Source organism: Acomys minous (assembly GCF_964271855.1).
Source record: "Acomys minous genome assembly, chromosome: 11".
NCBI classification, from domain to species: Eukaryota; Metazoa; Chordata; class Mammalia; order Rodentia; family Muridae; genus Acomys; species Acomys minous.
This window is the reverse complement of record NC_140492.1, coordinates 2,308,757-2,324,019: the sequence shown is the minus strand read 5'-3', so window position 1 is coordinate 2,324,019 and position 15,263 is coordinate 2,308,757. Positions and strand designations below refer to the sequence as shown.

At 49.4% G+C, this 15,263-nt stretch overlaps 1 protein-coding gene and 1 long non-coding RNA gene across 13 annotated transcripts in view; both read left to right on the top strand.

Annotated features, from left to right (window-relative positions):
• B3GALT5 (beta-1,3-galactosyltransferase 5) overlaps window positions 1-6,711 on the top strand; it is an 80,208-nt gene extending 73,497 nt beyond the window's left edge. For all 12 annotated transcript variants that reach the window (XM_084800442.1, XM_084800441.1, XM_084800434.1 and 9 more), the window contains one exon: window positions 1,146-6,711. In XM_084800442.1, coding sequence (XP_084656568.1) covers window positions 1,146-2,072 — 927 coding nt within the window. In that variant the 3' untranslated portion in view covers window positions 2,073-6,711. The remainder of the gene's footprint in view (window positions 1-1,145) is intronic.
• A 5,913-nt stretch (window positions 6,712-12,624) lies between these two features.
• The window catches only part of LOC311608998, a 43,827-nt gene continuing 41,188 nt past the window's right edge, over window positions 12,625-15,263 (top strand). The window contains exons 1-2 of the long non-coding RNA XR_014783221.1: window positions 12,625-12,668; window positions 12,830-13,056. This is a non-coding gene — a long non-coding RNA (uncharacterized lncRNA). The remainder of the gene's footprint in view (window positions 12,669-12,829; window positions 13,057-15,263) is intronic.

Below are 15,263 nucleotides of genomic sequence, written 5' to 3'. Positions count from 1 at the left end.
TAGTCTTTCCAGTTATACTGAGATTGGACATGCAGAGAAAGAATAACAGAAAAACCTACGGATTCAGTTACAGTTTGTCAGCTCCTAGAATTTCCCTAGATTTTTCTCCTTTAACGGTTTCTCCCAGATCCTGTGTTTCATGCTTATTAATACCACTTAAGTAATGTATTCTATGGAAGGCTCAGTGGTTTTGGTAGCTGACTAATCCAGGGAATTACCATTGATGGCATTCTTATAAACACAAGCGTTTATAAGACCTGTTACATTATCACAGCCCTAGCCTGGGGGGAGGGGCCCTTAAGAGCAAGGGATTCAAATATTAAACATGTCAAGAACACAAGCAAAGGTTTTGTAGTGAGTTTCCACCAAGGGCAGTGAAGGGTCAGTGGAGGATGTCCAAGCCCTGGAACACTGACCAACAGCACCTTCAGAGGCTTGGCATTGACACGGGTAGATTTTACTATACAAAATGTCCTGTGTTGCTGATTTCTTAATGCCACTACATCTACAATTTGAAAAGGAAGCAATATTTTTTATTCTGGAACGAAGAGCCCAAATTCTTAAAAACTGCTTGGTGAGCTTGCTTAATTAGCACCGAGAAGTCAGCGGATAGTCCCGTGTCTACACCTGGAGCGCACGGCTTCCCGCCCTGCAGGCTGCCTAGCTGCACCGCATTGTGTCGTTCTTTGTTATGGTATCATCAGAGGATTGTGAGGAGAGCTGGCTCCATACACTGATGGACAAGGAGTCCAAATGCTCCACCAGTGAAGGCCTGGCTGTCCCCAGAGCCGGGGCCAGTGTCTAGAACCCCAGTGCTCAGCGGTACCAGGAGCCAGTGTGTCAGGCAGGCCTGTGTGCTCTGCTATTGAGGTGCAGCCTCCATTTCTGTGTGCTGAAAGATTCTGGAGTCTTCTAAACTGGTTCTCTTCATCTATTTTACCTACCTGGCACATCAACTCATATATATATTTTTAAAGTTCACACGTGTAATGTGCAATATTCTCACTGATTGCCCACTCTATTTCCTTAAGCACTTATTTATCCTTTGTGTTGTAAACTTTAGAAGTTTTTAGTTTATGTGTTTGAGTGTGCTCTGTTCTCCCCTCTGCCCTCTCATGCTTGGCCACCTCTCTTTGTTCTTCCAGATGGTCTACATGAAGACCAGGCTGGTTTATGCTTCCGTTCTGGTGATTGGCGCGCTTTGCTTGTACTTCAGTATGGAGTCTTTCAAAGAACTGCCGTTCGTTTTCAAGAAGAGTCATGGGAAGTTCCTTCAGCTTCCGGACGTAGACTGCAAGCAGAAGCCACCTTTCCTTGTGCTGCTGGTGACCTCGTCCCACAAGCAGCTGGCAGCCCGCATGGCCATCCGCAAGACGTGGGGTAGAGAAACCACAGCGCGGGGGCAGCCGGTGAGGACCCTCTTCCTTCTGGGGACCTCGGACAGCGCCGACGAGATGGACGCCACCGTGAGGGAGAGCGAGGAGCACCGCGACATCATCCAAAAGGACTTTAAGGACGTCTACTTCAACCTGACCCTGAAGACCATGATGGGCATGGAGTGGGTGTACCACTTTTGTCCCCAGGCAGCTTTCGTGATGAAGACAGACTCAGACATGTTTGTGAATGTTGGCTATCTGACCGAACTGCTGCTGAAGAAAAACAAGACGACCGGGCTCTTCACGGGCTACATAAAGCCCCATGACTTTCCCATCAGGCAGAAGTTCAACAAGTGGTTTGTGAGCAAGTTTGAGTACCCCTGGGACAGGTACCCTCCGTTCTGCTCTGGGACAGGCTATGTCCTCTCCAGTGACGTGGCGATCCAAGTGTACAACGTCTCAGAGAGCGTTCCGTTCATCAAGCTGGAGGATGTGTTTGTGGGGCTCTGCCTGGCCAAGCTGAAGATCAGGCCCCAGGAACTCGACACCAAACAGACCTTCTTCCCCGGTGGCTTGCACTTCTCCGTGTGCCGCTTTCAGAAAATTGTGGCCTGCCACTTCGTGAAGCCCCAGGACCTACTCGCTTACTGGCAGGCGCTGGAGAGCTCTCAAGAGCAGGACTGCCCTGCTGTCTGAGGGGAGCCTGGTGGCACCAGGGACAAACTTCTGATAACCTGGGGTCGTGATTTGCAAAGAGCTGGGATGGTCTTGCTGGGAACCATCAGGGGGTGGAGAGAGAGCGAGGGTGACAGACGGTGGTCTTGATGCCCTGCGTGTGCGTGGACGGGTGTAGCTGCGAACAGAGAAATGACTTGTTCCCAGCTGGCCCCCAGAGCAATAACAGATCTTGTCTTTCAGGCCTTTGTGCTACGTCCTCAAGGTTTGAGGCAACATGCCTTCATCTACTCATTTCAGGGCTCGGTGTACATCTGACGCCACGGATGTGATCTTTCCCATTTTACAGCTAAGGCACCAGCAGCCAGGGTCACTTACTTGTCCAAAGACTCACAGCCAGCCCACGGAGCAGGAGTGAGAATCAAGTTCTGGCAGGATTCAGTTGGTGGCCCCAAACTGGGGCCCACATCCCTCGGGATAAGGTGGTGTAGGAGAAGTTTGCGGGTGAGGTCTTAAAGCTAATTAGCACTGTTTGGTCCCTTTCCTAAATCCTCTGCCCCTCACTCAAATGATGTTGCTGGGCACTGAGTCTGTGTTAGCCACTTGGTACCCAATGTACCCTCAGTATGGTCCCAGGAGGCATGCAGGCCTGCAGCTGCTGAGGCTCCCTTCCATGCTAGAAGCCACTGCTAAGTCCTGTTATACAGACTGACCGCACTCGTGCCATCCTGGTGAGGGTGATGCACCCGCTGAGCCTTCTAGGGCCTCTCTATCTGGTCTCTGCTGCGAATATACTGATGGGTTGATGGTAACCGGTTGCAGGCCCAGAGCACTTCAGACCTCAGAGGCACGGTCTGCATGGGTGTCTAGGAACTTTCCTGGGACCTGGGCTGGGTCTAAGCTCTTGGGGTACAGAGTATGGAAGCAGGCGCAGTCTAAGGCTTCCTCCTATGTCTGTGGTCCTTCCTGACCCTGGCTTTTCACACCAAATTGTCACGTGGTCATAGACATGCTGAATGTTGCCTTTTGAAATGTAACTACTTCCTGTTCCCAGCTCAGTGTCCCCAGCCCTGAAGATTTTCAGAGATGGATAGAAACAGGGACTTATGGCGCAGACACCGGACGTGTGATCTCGCTCTGCATCATGGGAATTACCACTTCCTCCACGCTTCTTACTCTACTAGCATTTCCGCTGTGCTTGGGGCACACTGCACAATGGTAGACGTTGGAGCATGCTCTCTCCTGAACTCAGGGAAACTCGATGCTCAGAACACCCCGGAAGCCGCCTCCAGGGCCGCATTCCCACATTTGTTCCTGTCCCTCCTCTAAATCTCTTCCACAACTCTTGGGGGGAAAGTCTCCTGTCTGTGGCATGCTTCAGAATCCGTATGGCACCTCGTTCTGAGCTCTTAGTTCAGAATATGTGAAAATTGGAACCAGGTAACGAGAAAGCGTAACTGTGCGTACTGGGGGCTGCGTACGCCATCTGAACCAACCCAGCCAGATCTTCTTCTGACAGGGCGAGGTGGGGGGTGGGGGAGGAAGGAGAGGGAGCCAAGGCTTGCATCACTGTGGTGGCCATTGCTGATTAGTGAGTGGAAGAGCTGGTGTCGGAAGCCGCTCTGCATCGGACCTTCCTTGTAGCTACACGTTCATTAGCCATATTGATCATTGCCCCAACACATCAGCAGCAGGGTCAGAGTTAGCAGACCCGAGTGGGCACTCAGTGCTGGGAAGACGGTGGGGCACAGGTTCCTTTGGTACATGCGCAATGCCCTGGGGCATAAGCAGATCTGGTCACCGGTGCCCAGCCTTCTGTCCTGCTGAAGATGCGTCCTTAGCAAGTAGCCACTCTTCATTCCTACAGCCAAGCTGGCTATCAGCAGAGATGGCTGCGGTGACTCAGCTGCTCACCTTGGAGCTGAGATCCAGCTTGTAAAGGAGCTGGTGAAGACCTAGCACTCGGGCTGGAGAGATGGCTCAGAGATTAAGAGCACTGGCTGCTCTTCCAAAGGTCCTGAGTTCAATTCCTAGCAACCACATGGTGGCTCACAACCATCTATAATGAGATCTGATGCCCTCTTCTGGTCTTCAGGTGTACATGCAGGCAGAACACTGTATACATAACAAATAAATCTTAAGAAAAACAAAAAAAAAAGACCTAGCCATCTCCAATGGCGCACCATTACTATGCCTTCCATGTGCTGCTGGCTTTTCTCAGAGCTTGGGGCTTGTGCTGCCCCAGGAACCACCAGCACTGCCGCCTCTGCTCTGGGTGTCTTCTTGAGTTGTTGGTCTGCTTCTTCCTGGTTGTGCTTGATCCTGTGACGTGGCCCTGGGGGATACCAGTGGAATTCTCACAACCCTCTCTTTGAGACTAGCCTTACCATGGGGGTCATGTGTGTCTCACTCATGCACAAATGACAGATCCTAGGTCTCTACTTGCAGGCACTAGGATGGTTTGATTACTTGAGGTGGGACATAGACGTGCCTCCAGCCTTCTTTTTAGCCTGGGCGGTTGCCTTGTTCGCTCACTTTTGTATACTCAGCTGCACACTTGTCACAAGGCAAGTATATGCCAAAGGCCAGGTGTGCTACGGTGGGGACATGCCCTAAAGGAATGGCTTACAGTCACAATATCTAGAAGGTTCCCTGAACTCCAGCCTCCAGGCAGAGGGGAGACACACACACACACCTCGCTACTGAGGGAGCTCATGGCTCTAAGCATCCCAACTGCACACGCAGCAGCACTGTGCTGTCCGTTGCTAGCCTCAGGATGCAGTTTTGAAGGAACAAAGGCAGGCTTCAGACACCCTCATGGCAGACTAAATAATTAACAAGCTTAATTTAATACGGTAGCTGCTGGGCACCGTTTAAAAAATAGATGAGACATTGTTTAAGTTTCATCCGTCCCTCCATTTGGAAGCATTTGTTTTCTCATACCATGTTTTCAAAATAAATTTTTGGTATCCATTGCATTGGGACTGGCATCTTAGCTTTTTCTAGGCTGCGTCTCTCCTGGTAGGTTTGGAAATTTACTCCTCTCTCTGGCAGGGACTTTGGCTCAGGTGTGGTAGGGAGGAGACACGTAATTAATTATTCATAGGTCCTAAGGGGACTTCCAAAAGGAGGTGTCCGACAGTAAATCTGACGCTGTGTGAGGGTCCTGGGCTGGGGGTGAGCAGCGTCCCTTCTGGCTCTGTGAGGTAGGGGGCTTGCAGCCAGGTTTGGCCAATTTAGTTCAGTCCTTGAGACCCACATGGTAAAAGGAGAAAATTGGTCTTTACATCCGTACATGCGCACCTGTGCACGTGCAGATATGCTAAGCAAAATCTAAACAAAAATAAATGTTTCAAATGCTCCTTCAGCCACGGACCCAGTCTGAGTCTCTTTTCTTGCTTTTGCTTCTGTGTGGCCCTCGCATGCTGCAAACTCCTGAGTGTGAGCACTGGCACGGGTGTGGTAAAAACAACAACAACAACAACAAACCACCACCACCACCACCACCACCACCACCACCACCACCACCACCAACCCTCTCTCAATTACAATGCTTTGCAAGGTGCTTTCATTTGGTTGGGAATTTGATGGAAACTTTGTTAGGGGCTTGCCCCAGCTCCCTCTAGTTTTCAGCCTCTTAACCTAACTCCCAGTGTAAGACCCTCCGAGACATCCTCAGGGTGTCCCCGGAGGGGAGGAGTGAAATCATCCCAGCTTAGAGTCTGGGAAGGCTGGCTGCTCCCCGGGGCTTGGAATGAAACATAACAACAATAGAAAAAAAATGTTTTAGATCAATTAAAAGCAGCATTTTCTGATTACCAGGCATATGCATTTTAAATACAAGCTGTGGCCAAGTGTCACTTTTTGAGTGGTATTGTGTTGTGGTTTTTGGTGCTGGGGACAGAACGCCCACACCCACCAGGGCCCCCTGCTGTGCCTCCCAGACCCTGTTGAGTTGGGTTTTTTGTTTGTTTGTTTGTTGTTGTTGTTGTTTTGCACCTTGCATTCTACTACCTCCAGTGGGGTCCTTGGGGATCAGGGCCTGACTCCTGCAGTGCCAACGCTGTGCTGGGTAGAGAGTGTTAGTGAGAAATGATTTCTGTATTATTAGCTGGTGTAGGAGGGCTCAGTCCACTGCAGGTGACACCATTCCCTAGGTAGGGTGAGGGCAAGCAAGGTTCCGTGTGTTTAGCCTCTGGGTGTGCCCAGCTGCTTTATGCTCCTGCCTTGACTACCCTGCAATAACAGACGAAACCCGGAACAGTGAGCCGAATAAACCTTCTCTTCTCTAAGTTGCTTTCTGTCCGGGGCATTTGTCACAATAACAGAAACGAAGCTAAAACAGATGCTCACGGTGATTGGTGCCCACCCGCATGTTGGTGCCCCCTGCGTAGGTTCAGACCCTTCTTACACCACCGTGCTCCTGAATGACATCTCCAGTGCCACCCCTCTGTCCCAGAGCTGAGCCCAGAAACTTACATTCTGCTTTGGGGAATGTCCGAGGGGGAGAGCTGAGTTATTCCACCTGGCCACACGAGAAATAAAAATTTACCCTCCATGACTGGAAACGACTCACCTGCAACTGCAGACACTTTGTGGTCAATTTGATTTCCTAAAGGACAAAAAATAAAATAAAATAAAATAAAATAAAATAAAAAAAGTGTCTATGTCATTGAACGGGAGTTTGAAATTGTCATTTGCCTGTATGTTCAGGGGGTTCTAACAGCTCTCTCACTGTATTCTGGGAGCGGGTATATGTGTTTATGATTTGTTAATGATATTTAACCTCAATAAAAATTAAATTATGATTTGTTAATGATATTTAACCTCAATAAAAATTAAATTATAAGCAGCATACTGTATGTGGGTGGTTCTAACCTTCTGCTCCTCTGAAGTTAGCAGTGGATGTGGACTGACTTAGACCTGAATCAGGCAATCATTTTTGGTTTTTAACTGATATTTTATCTGGAAAAAGCTTTTTTTTTTTAATTGCCTTTGATTTTGTATGCTTAGGAAAGTATTGCGGAAGAACCTTGCTTATCTTTGAAAGATAGAAGAACTTCTATCTTTTTGTGGGGGGGGAAGCAAAACCATAAAATTACAGTTTGGAGGGCTCTCGCAGTCAGCGTCTGAGGGAGCAGTGGAGAGGCTGTTGGTCATTATAAACCCAGACATTACAGGCAATCATCCTTTGGAATCTCCTCTCTGCTATATACTTTCCTTTGTTTAAGCTCAAAAGTTAATTTAACGAATCGACTGGGCCTTTTGCGTCTTTGAGTTATTTGCTTGGGAGGTATAGGTTGGATCCTTGATCTCTCTTGTGAGCAGAAGTATCTCCTTTTGGCTTAGCCTCACTGCCACAGACGCCATGCTGCCGCCCATGCCCCCTACCTACCTGGCCACCTCTGCCAGTTTCAGACGCTGAGCAGAAGCTGGGAGCGCCAGGGAGGCCACAGCGCTGGGCGTGGAAGCGCAGGCCTCCTGGAGACTGCCGCTTCTGTGGCTCTGCTCATCTCCCTGACATGCCAGATACACCTTGCCTCTCGGTGACAGGCCGGCCGTGGAACTGTTGGGACTTGCTGGGCGGCTGCCCTGTCCCGCCCACCTCTCCAACTAGGCTCCCACTGTCAGCCATCCTCAGCCCCCCAGTACACAGTGTGCCCTTCTGCTCTACACAGGCATTTCCCTACACCTCCACCCCCTCCAGTGTTGCCTTTTTCCCCCTTCTCTCTCTTAGTGCAAAAGCCCTTCCAAAGACCAGCCTTCCCCTTGCTATCTCTTTTCAGCTTGTTTCCCTCACCCATCCTGCTGGAGGGACGGTACCCTCCCTCTGCTAACCTCTGCCCTACAGGAGGGCAGAGTCCAGCCTGCTCCTTGCCTGTCTACTTCATGGCAGACACAGCGGCCTGCATTGGATTGTTAGGAAGCCGGAGGAGGTGCTTGGCGCTTGTCGTGAGCGAGAGAACCCTAGTCTGGATTCCCAGAATCTATGTGAATCTGGGCACAAGAAGCACGTGTCTGCTATCCCAGCTTCCTGGACAGTTGCAGGCCAGGCGGCTTGATATATATACAAGGTGGAAGGCAAGGATTGATGCCAGGGGTTGTCGTTTGACCTCCGCACCTGTTCTGTGACACCTATATGATAGAAGACATGGAAACACACATGCGAACATGCATGCGCGCGCGTCTGTGTGTGCGGAGACAACTTGGAGAAGTGGGTTCTGTTTACACCATGTGGGTTCTGGGAGTCGAATTCAGGCTGGCAGGTGCCTTTACTGGCTAAGCCCTCTCACTCCTATTTTTGTTTTGTTTTGTTTTGTTTTGTTTTGAGACAGGGTTTCTCTGTGTAGCCTTGGCTGTCCTGGACACGCTTTGTAGATCAGGCTGGCCTCGGAGCAATCCACCTGCCTCTGCCTCCTGAGTGCTGGGATTAAAGGTGTGCACCACCATGCCCCAGCACACCATCTCACTCCTTTTCTGGCATCCTAGATTTCCCTCCGCTCACCTCTTCCTCTCTCCCAGCCATGCCTTCTTTCTTTCCTTCCACTCTGGCCTTGAACACTGATCCTCCAGCCCGGCCCTCCTAAGTACTAGGATTACAGGAATGCGCTACACCTGGCAGACGGGAAATGGACGGTTACCAGCAGTCTTCATGAAGTACCAGAAAAGCTCTCCGGAGAAACTGCAAACAAATGGAAGCCCAGTGAGTGCTACTCACAGGGGAGCCGCAAGGGCTTCTGGAGGGAGAGGACAGAGTGGACAGGCTGGATGGAGGCAGGAACATGTGAGCCACAGACGAGGGAATACTCAATGCTGGGAGATCAGGGTCGGAAGAGGCCAGGCAGGGCTGGCCCTGCTGTGACTGTCTGTGCCCGGGACTCATACATCGGGCCCATGTCGCCATATGGTCGTGGTTGGAGGGCCTTTGAGAGGCAATGAATTAGCCCATTAGAGGCTCCACCCTCATGGATGGCTTCAACACTTTTATTACAGGAGATTAGAGAGATGCTCTCTCTGCCACAGAAGGTTTAACATAGAGGATAAGGAAGCATCCGGAGAACAAGAGTAGCGCTTTAGCAGGAACTGAGTTGGCCAATACTTTTGACCCAAGACTCCCAGAACTGCCTGCTGTTTAAGCCACCACACAAGATATTTGCTCTGGAGACCCAACGTCATTACAACAGGACTAGACAGTTGGGGGTCAGATGATAGCTGGCTTTATAGTGTAGCAGACAGAGTTCTGCTGTGGTTCCCTGGGACGTCTCTGCCTGATCTCTGGGATGGACTTGGGTGAGGCAGGACAGCTGTGGTTGTGCCATATTGCAAGGCAAAGCAGATTTTGAAGATGTAATTATAGTTCAGGATCAGTTGATTTTGAGTCCATCGAAGGGACACCATTTGGATGAGTCCAAACTCGGAGCTCTTTGAAAACAGAGATTGCTCCTGACTCTACAGAAGTTCTGGGATAGGGAAAGGGCCACTTCCCAAGTTGTTGATAGGTGTACACTGGGACTGGGGGCCTCAGCTAACAGCCAGCAAGGAGCTGGGATTTCAGTCCTGCAGAGCTGAAACCACTAGCAACACAGACAGAGTTGGAGTGGACTTACCCAGTACTTCCTGGTGTAGCCTTGGCAAGCTGACACACACAGCCTTCCCCTGATGAGTGTGGCAGGCTTCCTGCCTTCAGGACTGTGAGATAACAAACAAGTGTTTAATGCTAACTCTAAGGCAATTAGTTGCATGATGTGGTGGTTAATTTCTTTAAAATGTCAACTTTATACAAGCTAGAGTCATGTAGGAAGAACAAATTTCAGCTAAGGAATTAATACTATCGGCCTGTGGGTATGTTTGTGGGGCATTTCATTGATTAGTTATTGATGCCTTCAGTTCCTGCCTCCGGGTCCTATCTTTAGTTCCTGCCTCTGGGTCCTACCTCCATGCCTTGCCTCCAGGTCCTGCTTCCATGCCCTGCCTCCGGGTCCTGTCTCCATGTCCTGTCTCTGGGTCCTGCCTCCATGCCCTCTCCGGGTCCTGCCTCCATGCCCTGTCTCTGGGTTCTGCCTCCATGCCCTGCCTCCGGGTCCTGTCTTTAGTTCCTGCCCTGACTTCCCTTGTGAAGGAGTGTGACCCAAGAGTTATAAGCTGAAATAAACCTTTTCCTCCCAGGTTGCCTTTGGTCAATGTTTTATCACAGCAATAGAGAGCCAAACTAGAGAAGAAATGGTACCAGAAAGTGGACCATTTCTGTGACTATATTTTTGGGAGGATTGTGGAAATGTTTGGAACTTTGAGCTGGAAGAGACCTTGAGTACTCAGAGCTTAAGGGGCTCCTCTGTGGGAGTTTGGGAGGTATGAAAGCTGAGATCAGTGCCAGCAACGGAGACCTCATGTGTGTGAAGGTTCAGGGGAATTTGAGAGTTTCTCAAAGAGTTCATGTGAATTAAGAATCTGTGGTGTCTCCCATCCCCTCAAAAGAGTAACAGCCTAGACAGAAAGCCACCAAAGAGAACAGTTTAAAAAATTTATTTATGTATTTGAATCCTCTATTTGCATGCATGTGTGCCTGTATGACAGAAGAGGGCATCAGATTTCACTATAGATAGCTGTGAGACCCTGTGTGGTTGTTGGGACTTGAACTCAGGACCTCTGGAAGACCAGCTAGTGCTTTTAACTGCTGAGGCATTTCTCCTGTGTAAAGGGTGCTGAAGTGTAGCTCTCCACAACTGATGGCTTTTGTTGGGGGTGTGGTTGGGGAAGGTCTCAGTTTTTCTTTAAGGGGCTGGCCACCGGGAGTTTGACCATGTTCTAGTGAGTATATAGGCTGCACAAACTGGACTTTGTCTTTCTTCTTTTTTGTGGGGGAGAGAAGTCTGGGAACTGAGTGTGATGGGGCCTGCATGGTATGACTGTTACAAATAATAAAAGTATTATGTTGAAAAAGAAAGGAAGGAAGAAAAAAGAAAGGAAGGAAGAAAAAAGAAAGGAAGGAAGAAAAAAGAAAGGAAGGAAGAAAAAAGAAAGGAAGGAAGAAAGAAAAGAAAAGAAAAAGCAAGCAAGCAGGCTGAATAATCCAGCAAGCAGCATTCCTCTGTAGCCTCTGCCTCAGCTCCTGCCTCCAGGTTCCTACCCTGTTTGAGTTCTTGTTCTGATGATGATGATGATGATGATGATGATGATGATGATGATGTTCCTTCAATGATGAGCAGTGATATGGAAGTTCTTACCTCACAAAATAATCTGTGGTGTCTAGCCATGTGTGGCTGAAAAGTCCAACGTGATTAAGAAGAGACCAGCATAAAGTAAAGTCTATCTAGAAGTCTGTCCTTAGGATCAGCCCAGAGATGGCCAAGGCTGCATCTGACGCTGTGCAAGGAGCCTTCCACATGGTGCTGGTTTTAGTAGCATGAAAACTGTAGGACTGAAGAGGTCACAGAGAGCAGCTGAGGCCTGGCACATGGAGAGACCAGGAGAGGCCGCTGACAAGGGAGCAGTGAAAAACCCAGGACTGAAGAGCTAACAGGGAGCAGCTGAGGCTTGGCCCATGTGAAGAAGTGGGAGTCCCTGAAGAGAGACCAGGAAGCCGTTTCATGAGGGTGCAGCCTATGGAGACCCCAGCACACTGGTGGTGCTAGGACCATGGGAGTCCATCAAGAACTGCAGAAGGTGTGGAGCAGGGCTGGCCTGGCCCTGCAAGGGAAGCTGTGTATGGCAGAGTCAGAGAGGTGGAGACGTCCCAAGCGTTTCGGAACCCACACACATACACTGTCTGCAGAGGCTAGCGGAGCATGGATGCCTGGGCCTGGACTTACAGATAATGGCTGCGAGCTGCCATGTGGGTTCTGGGAACTGAACCTGGGTCCTCTGCAAGAACAGCCACTGCTCTTAACTTTTGAACTGTTTCTCTAGCCCTGTTTAATTTATTTTTGATTTTATAGTAGTTGACTTTTTTTTTTTAAAGAGAGCTTGGATTTTAACAGTGTTGAAAATTTAAAGCCTGTGAGAGTTTTAAAGTTACACTATGTTTTATATTGTGTTATTTACATAAGCTTGTGGGGATAAATAAAAAGAAAGGTTATGGCTTAAGGGTGATGTAGTTGTATGTTGAGCTGGCAAGGGGCCAATTGTGTTGCTTAGCTTTTTAGAATCATCTTGGAAGAGAAAATGTCAATTAGGAATTAACTCCTTTAGATTGGCCTGTCCTCAAATCCCTGGGGCCTTTCCTAGATTAATGATTAATGTGAAAGGGTCTGGCTCACTGTGGGCGGAGCCAACCGTGGCAGGAGGTGCTTCCATCTCACTGTGGGCGGTGCCAACCATGGCAGGAGGTCCTTTCGGCTCACTGTGGGCGGAGCCAACCATGGTAGGCGGTCCTTCCATCTCACTGTGGGCGGAGCCAACCGTGGTAGGAGGTACTTCCATCTCACTGTGGGCGGTGCCAACCATGGTAGGAGGCGCTTCCGTCTCACTGTGGGCGGTGCCAACCGTGGTAGGAGGTGCTTCCGTCTCACTGTGGGCGGTGCCAACCGTGGTAGGAGGTGCTTCCGTCTCACTGTGGGCGGTGCCAACCTGGTAGGAGGTGCTTCCGTCTCACTGTGGGCGGTGCCAACCTGGTAGGAGGTGCTTCCGTCTCACTGTGGGCGGTGCCAACCATGGTAGGAGGCGCTTCCGTCTCACTGTGGGCGGTGCCAATGGTGGCAGGAGGCGCTTCCGTCTCACTGTGGGCGGCGCCAACCATGGCAGGAGGTACTTCCAGCTCACTGTAGGAACCTTAGCAGGAGGCCCTTCCGGCTTACTGTGGGCGGTGCCAACCATGGCAGGAGGCCCTACCGGCTCACTGTGGGCGGTGCCAAACATGGTTGGAGGTCCTGAGTTGTGTAAGAAAGCAAACTGAGCAAGCCATGAGGAGGAAGCCAGTAAGCAGCACCCCTCCATGGCCTCTGCATCAGCTCCTGCCTCCAGTTTCCTGCCCTGACTTTCCTCTGTGATGGAGTGTGACCTGAGCCGGGTAAGCTGAAATAAACCTTTTCCTTTCCACCTTGCTTTTGGTAACGGTGTTTATCATAGAGATTAGGAATGGGAATTGGTGCCGGCAACGTGGCACAGTGGCTGAGAGTGCTCCACGTAAAGCTTGACATCTTGAGTTTGATTCCTCGGGCCCATAAAATGGAAGGAGAGAGGCAATTAACGGAAACTGTCCTTTGTCAAATGTATGCTGTGGCAGATGCGTCCTCTCTCTCTCTCTCTCTCTCTCTCTCTCTCTCTCTCTCTCTCTCACACACACACACACACAACTATTAATAAAATAAAACGTTAAAAACCTTAGAAAAACACAGTTAATACTCTTAGAAACAGAGGAAACAACATAGAGGGAATAATAAAAGACGGACAGTTAGAAAAGAGAAAGAGAACTTACAAGTCAAGAATATGGCAATAGAAAGAAAATCTTCACGATATATATATGTGTGTGTGTGTTCCCATAAGTAAAAAAGACAAACTGTCAGGTGAACAGCTGGCTCCTCTCTCCAGGGACCACATGGGTAAACTGGACAGGCTTTCCCCCTCATTAGCCAGCAGACCTTTGTCACATGGTTCATCTAGCGTCCAGGGTGTTGCTATAACAGACGACCCGAGGCTGAGACATTTATTTAAAAAAAAAAAAAAACAGATGTGTATTTCTCATAGGTCTAAATGCTGAGAAGCCGCAGGTCAAGGACCTGTCGCTGTAAGGCTTCTTTCTCTGTCCTCCAAAGGCCATGATTTGCTCCCTGGCCAACCTATGACCTGAGCCTCATCAACCTGGTGCTAGCCTTGGGCATGAGACGATGGGCCACACGCGGTACACCATTGGGTTGGGGGCTATATCAGACTACAGGGGCAGAAGCATCTTCTAAGTGTTTTTCCTGGGCTGCTGTGGTCTGTTCCTTGTCTTCTGGGTTCTAGTGACTCAGGCTCGCTCTGAGCCATTTTGCCAGGCTTGGCGTTGATTCTCTGTGCCACCTGACACCACTCTGCTGCTGAGGTTCTGTTGTGAGTGTAGCGGGTCTCCGTTTCTGTTGACTGTAACCGAAAACCTTAATTAGTGTGTACAGAAAGCCTACAGCAAAAATCAAACTTCATGCGGGAAAATCTGGAATCCCATCTTTAAAAAGACCCATTGGGATCACTGGCCACAACGCGGGATCCAAGCAAGACCCAAAACACTGCCTTCTGTACCTTGAATCTCTAAAGTGACACCTGTCATTTTAGTGTCATTTCTGTACATCAGCAAACCACCAGATGAACTCCCTACCATAGGGAGAGGCTCGCTTAACAGACAAGAGGAGAAGGGTGATCCGACTCCATGGAGAGGGTAGCTGAGAGGGACTAGTCTCTGGTTAGCTAGAGCCGCAGGGAACAGTGGCTGCCAGAGTGCCCTTCTGATCGCCAAGATGCCTTACCCAAGGCAGACAGTGGGCATGAAACAGGGGCGCAGACAAATCTTAATTTGGTGGGGGCAGATACACACGGACGCTCAGACAGATGGCAGTTACAGTTGGCAGAGTCTGAGGCAGGAGCGCTGGGACGAATGGCCCCAGGTTTCCTGTGGCTTGTAGCTCTGTCTCTTATCTATATTTTTAATTAAATTTTTTTCCTGAGATTATAGTGTGATTATATCTCCCTTCCTTCTCCTTCCTGCTTGTTTTCAAACTTATGGCCTCTTTTTCTTAGTTGATACGTTGACATATATCATATAATTAATAATATATGTTGTTTCTAAAGACATAAGTACAACCTGCTCGATCCATATGATGTTACTGTATGTACGTTTCCAGGGCCGCCGTTGGCACTGGCGAGCCGGTTGGCGTGCTCTTCCCTGGGGAAGACTAATCTGTCCTACTCTCACCATTCTTCAGTTGCCTGTTGCTCTTTGTCTAGGGCTGAGGCCTTGTGGGCTTTATTGCCTACAATGTTAGGCATTAGCTGGTCTCTTTATTTGAGAACCTTAAGAGCACAGCCCAAGGTGTCTATAGGATATCTTGTTGGTACCTTCATAAATGAATTTGTTCAATTTAAGCTAAAGAAAAAAAAAAAGAAAAGAAAAAGAAAAAAACAAAACAAAAACAAACTGCTCCCCATCCGAAGCTAATCACGGAGATAGCTGGTCACAGCTTTCTGGCAGACAGACGAGGCAGCCCGCCCGCTCTGTGTGGGTGATCTCTTGGGGTACCAGGG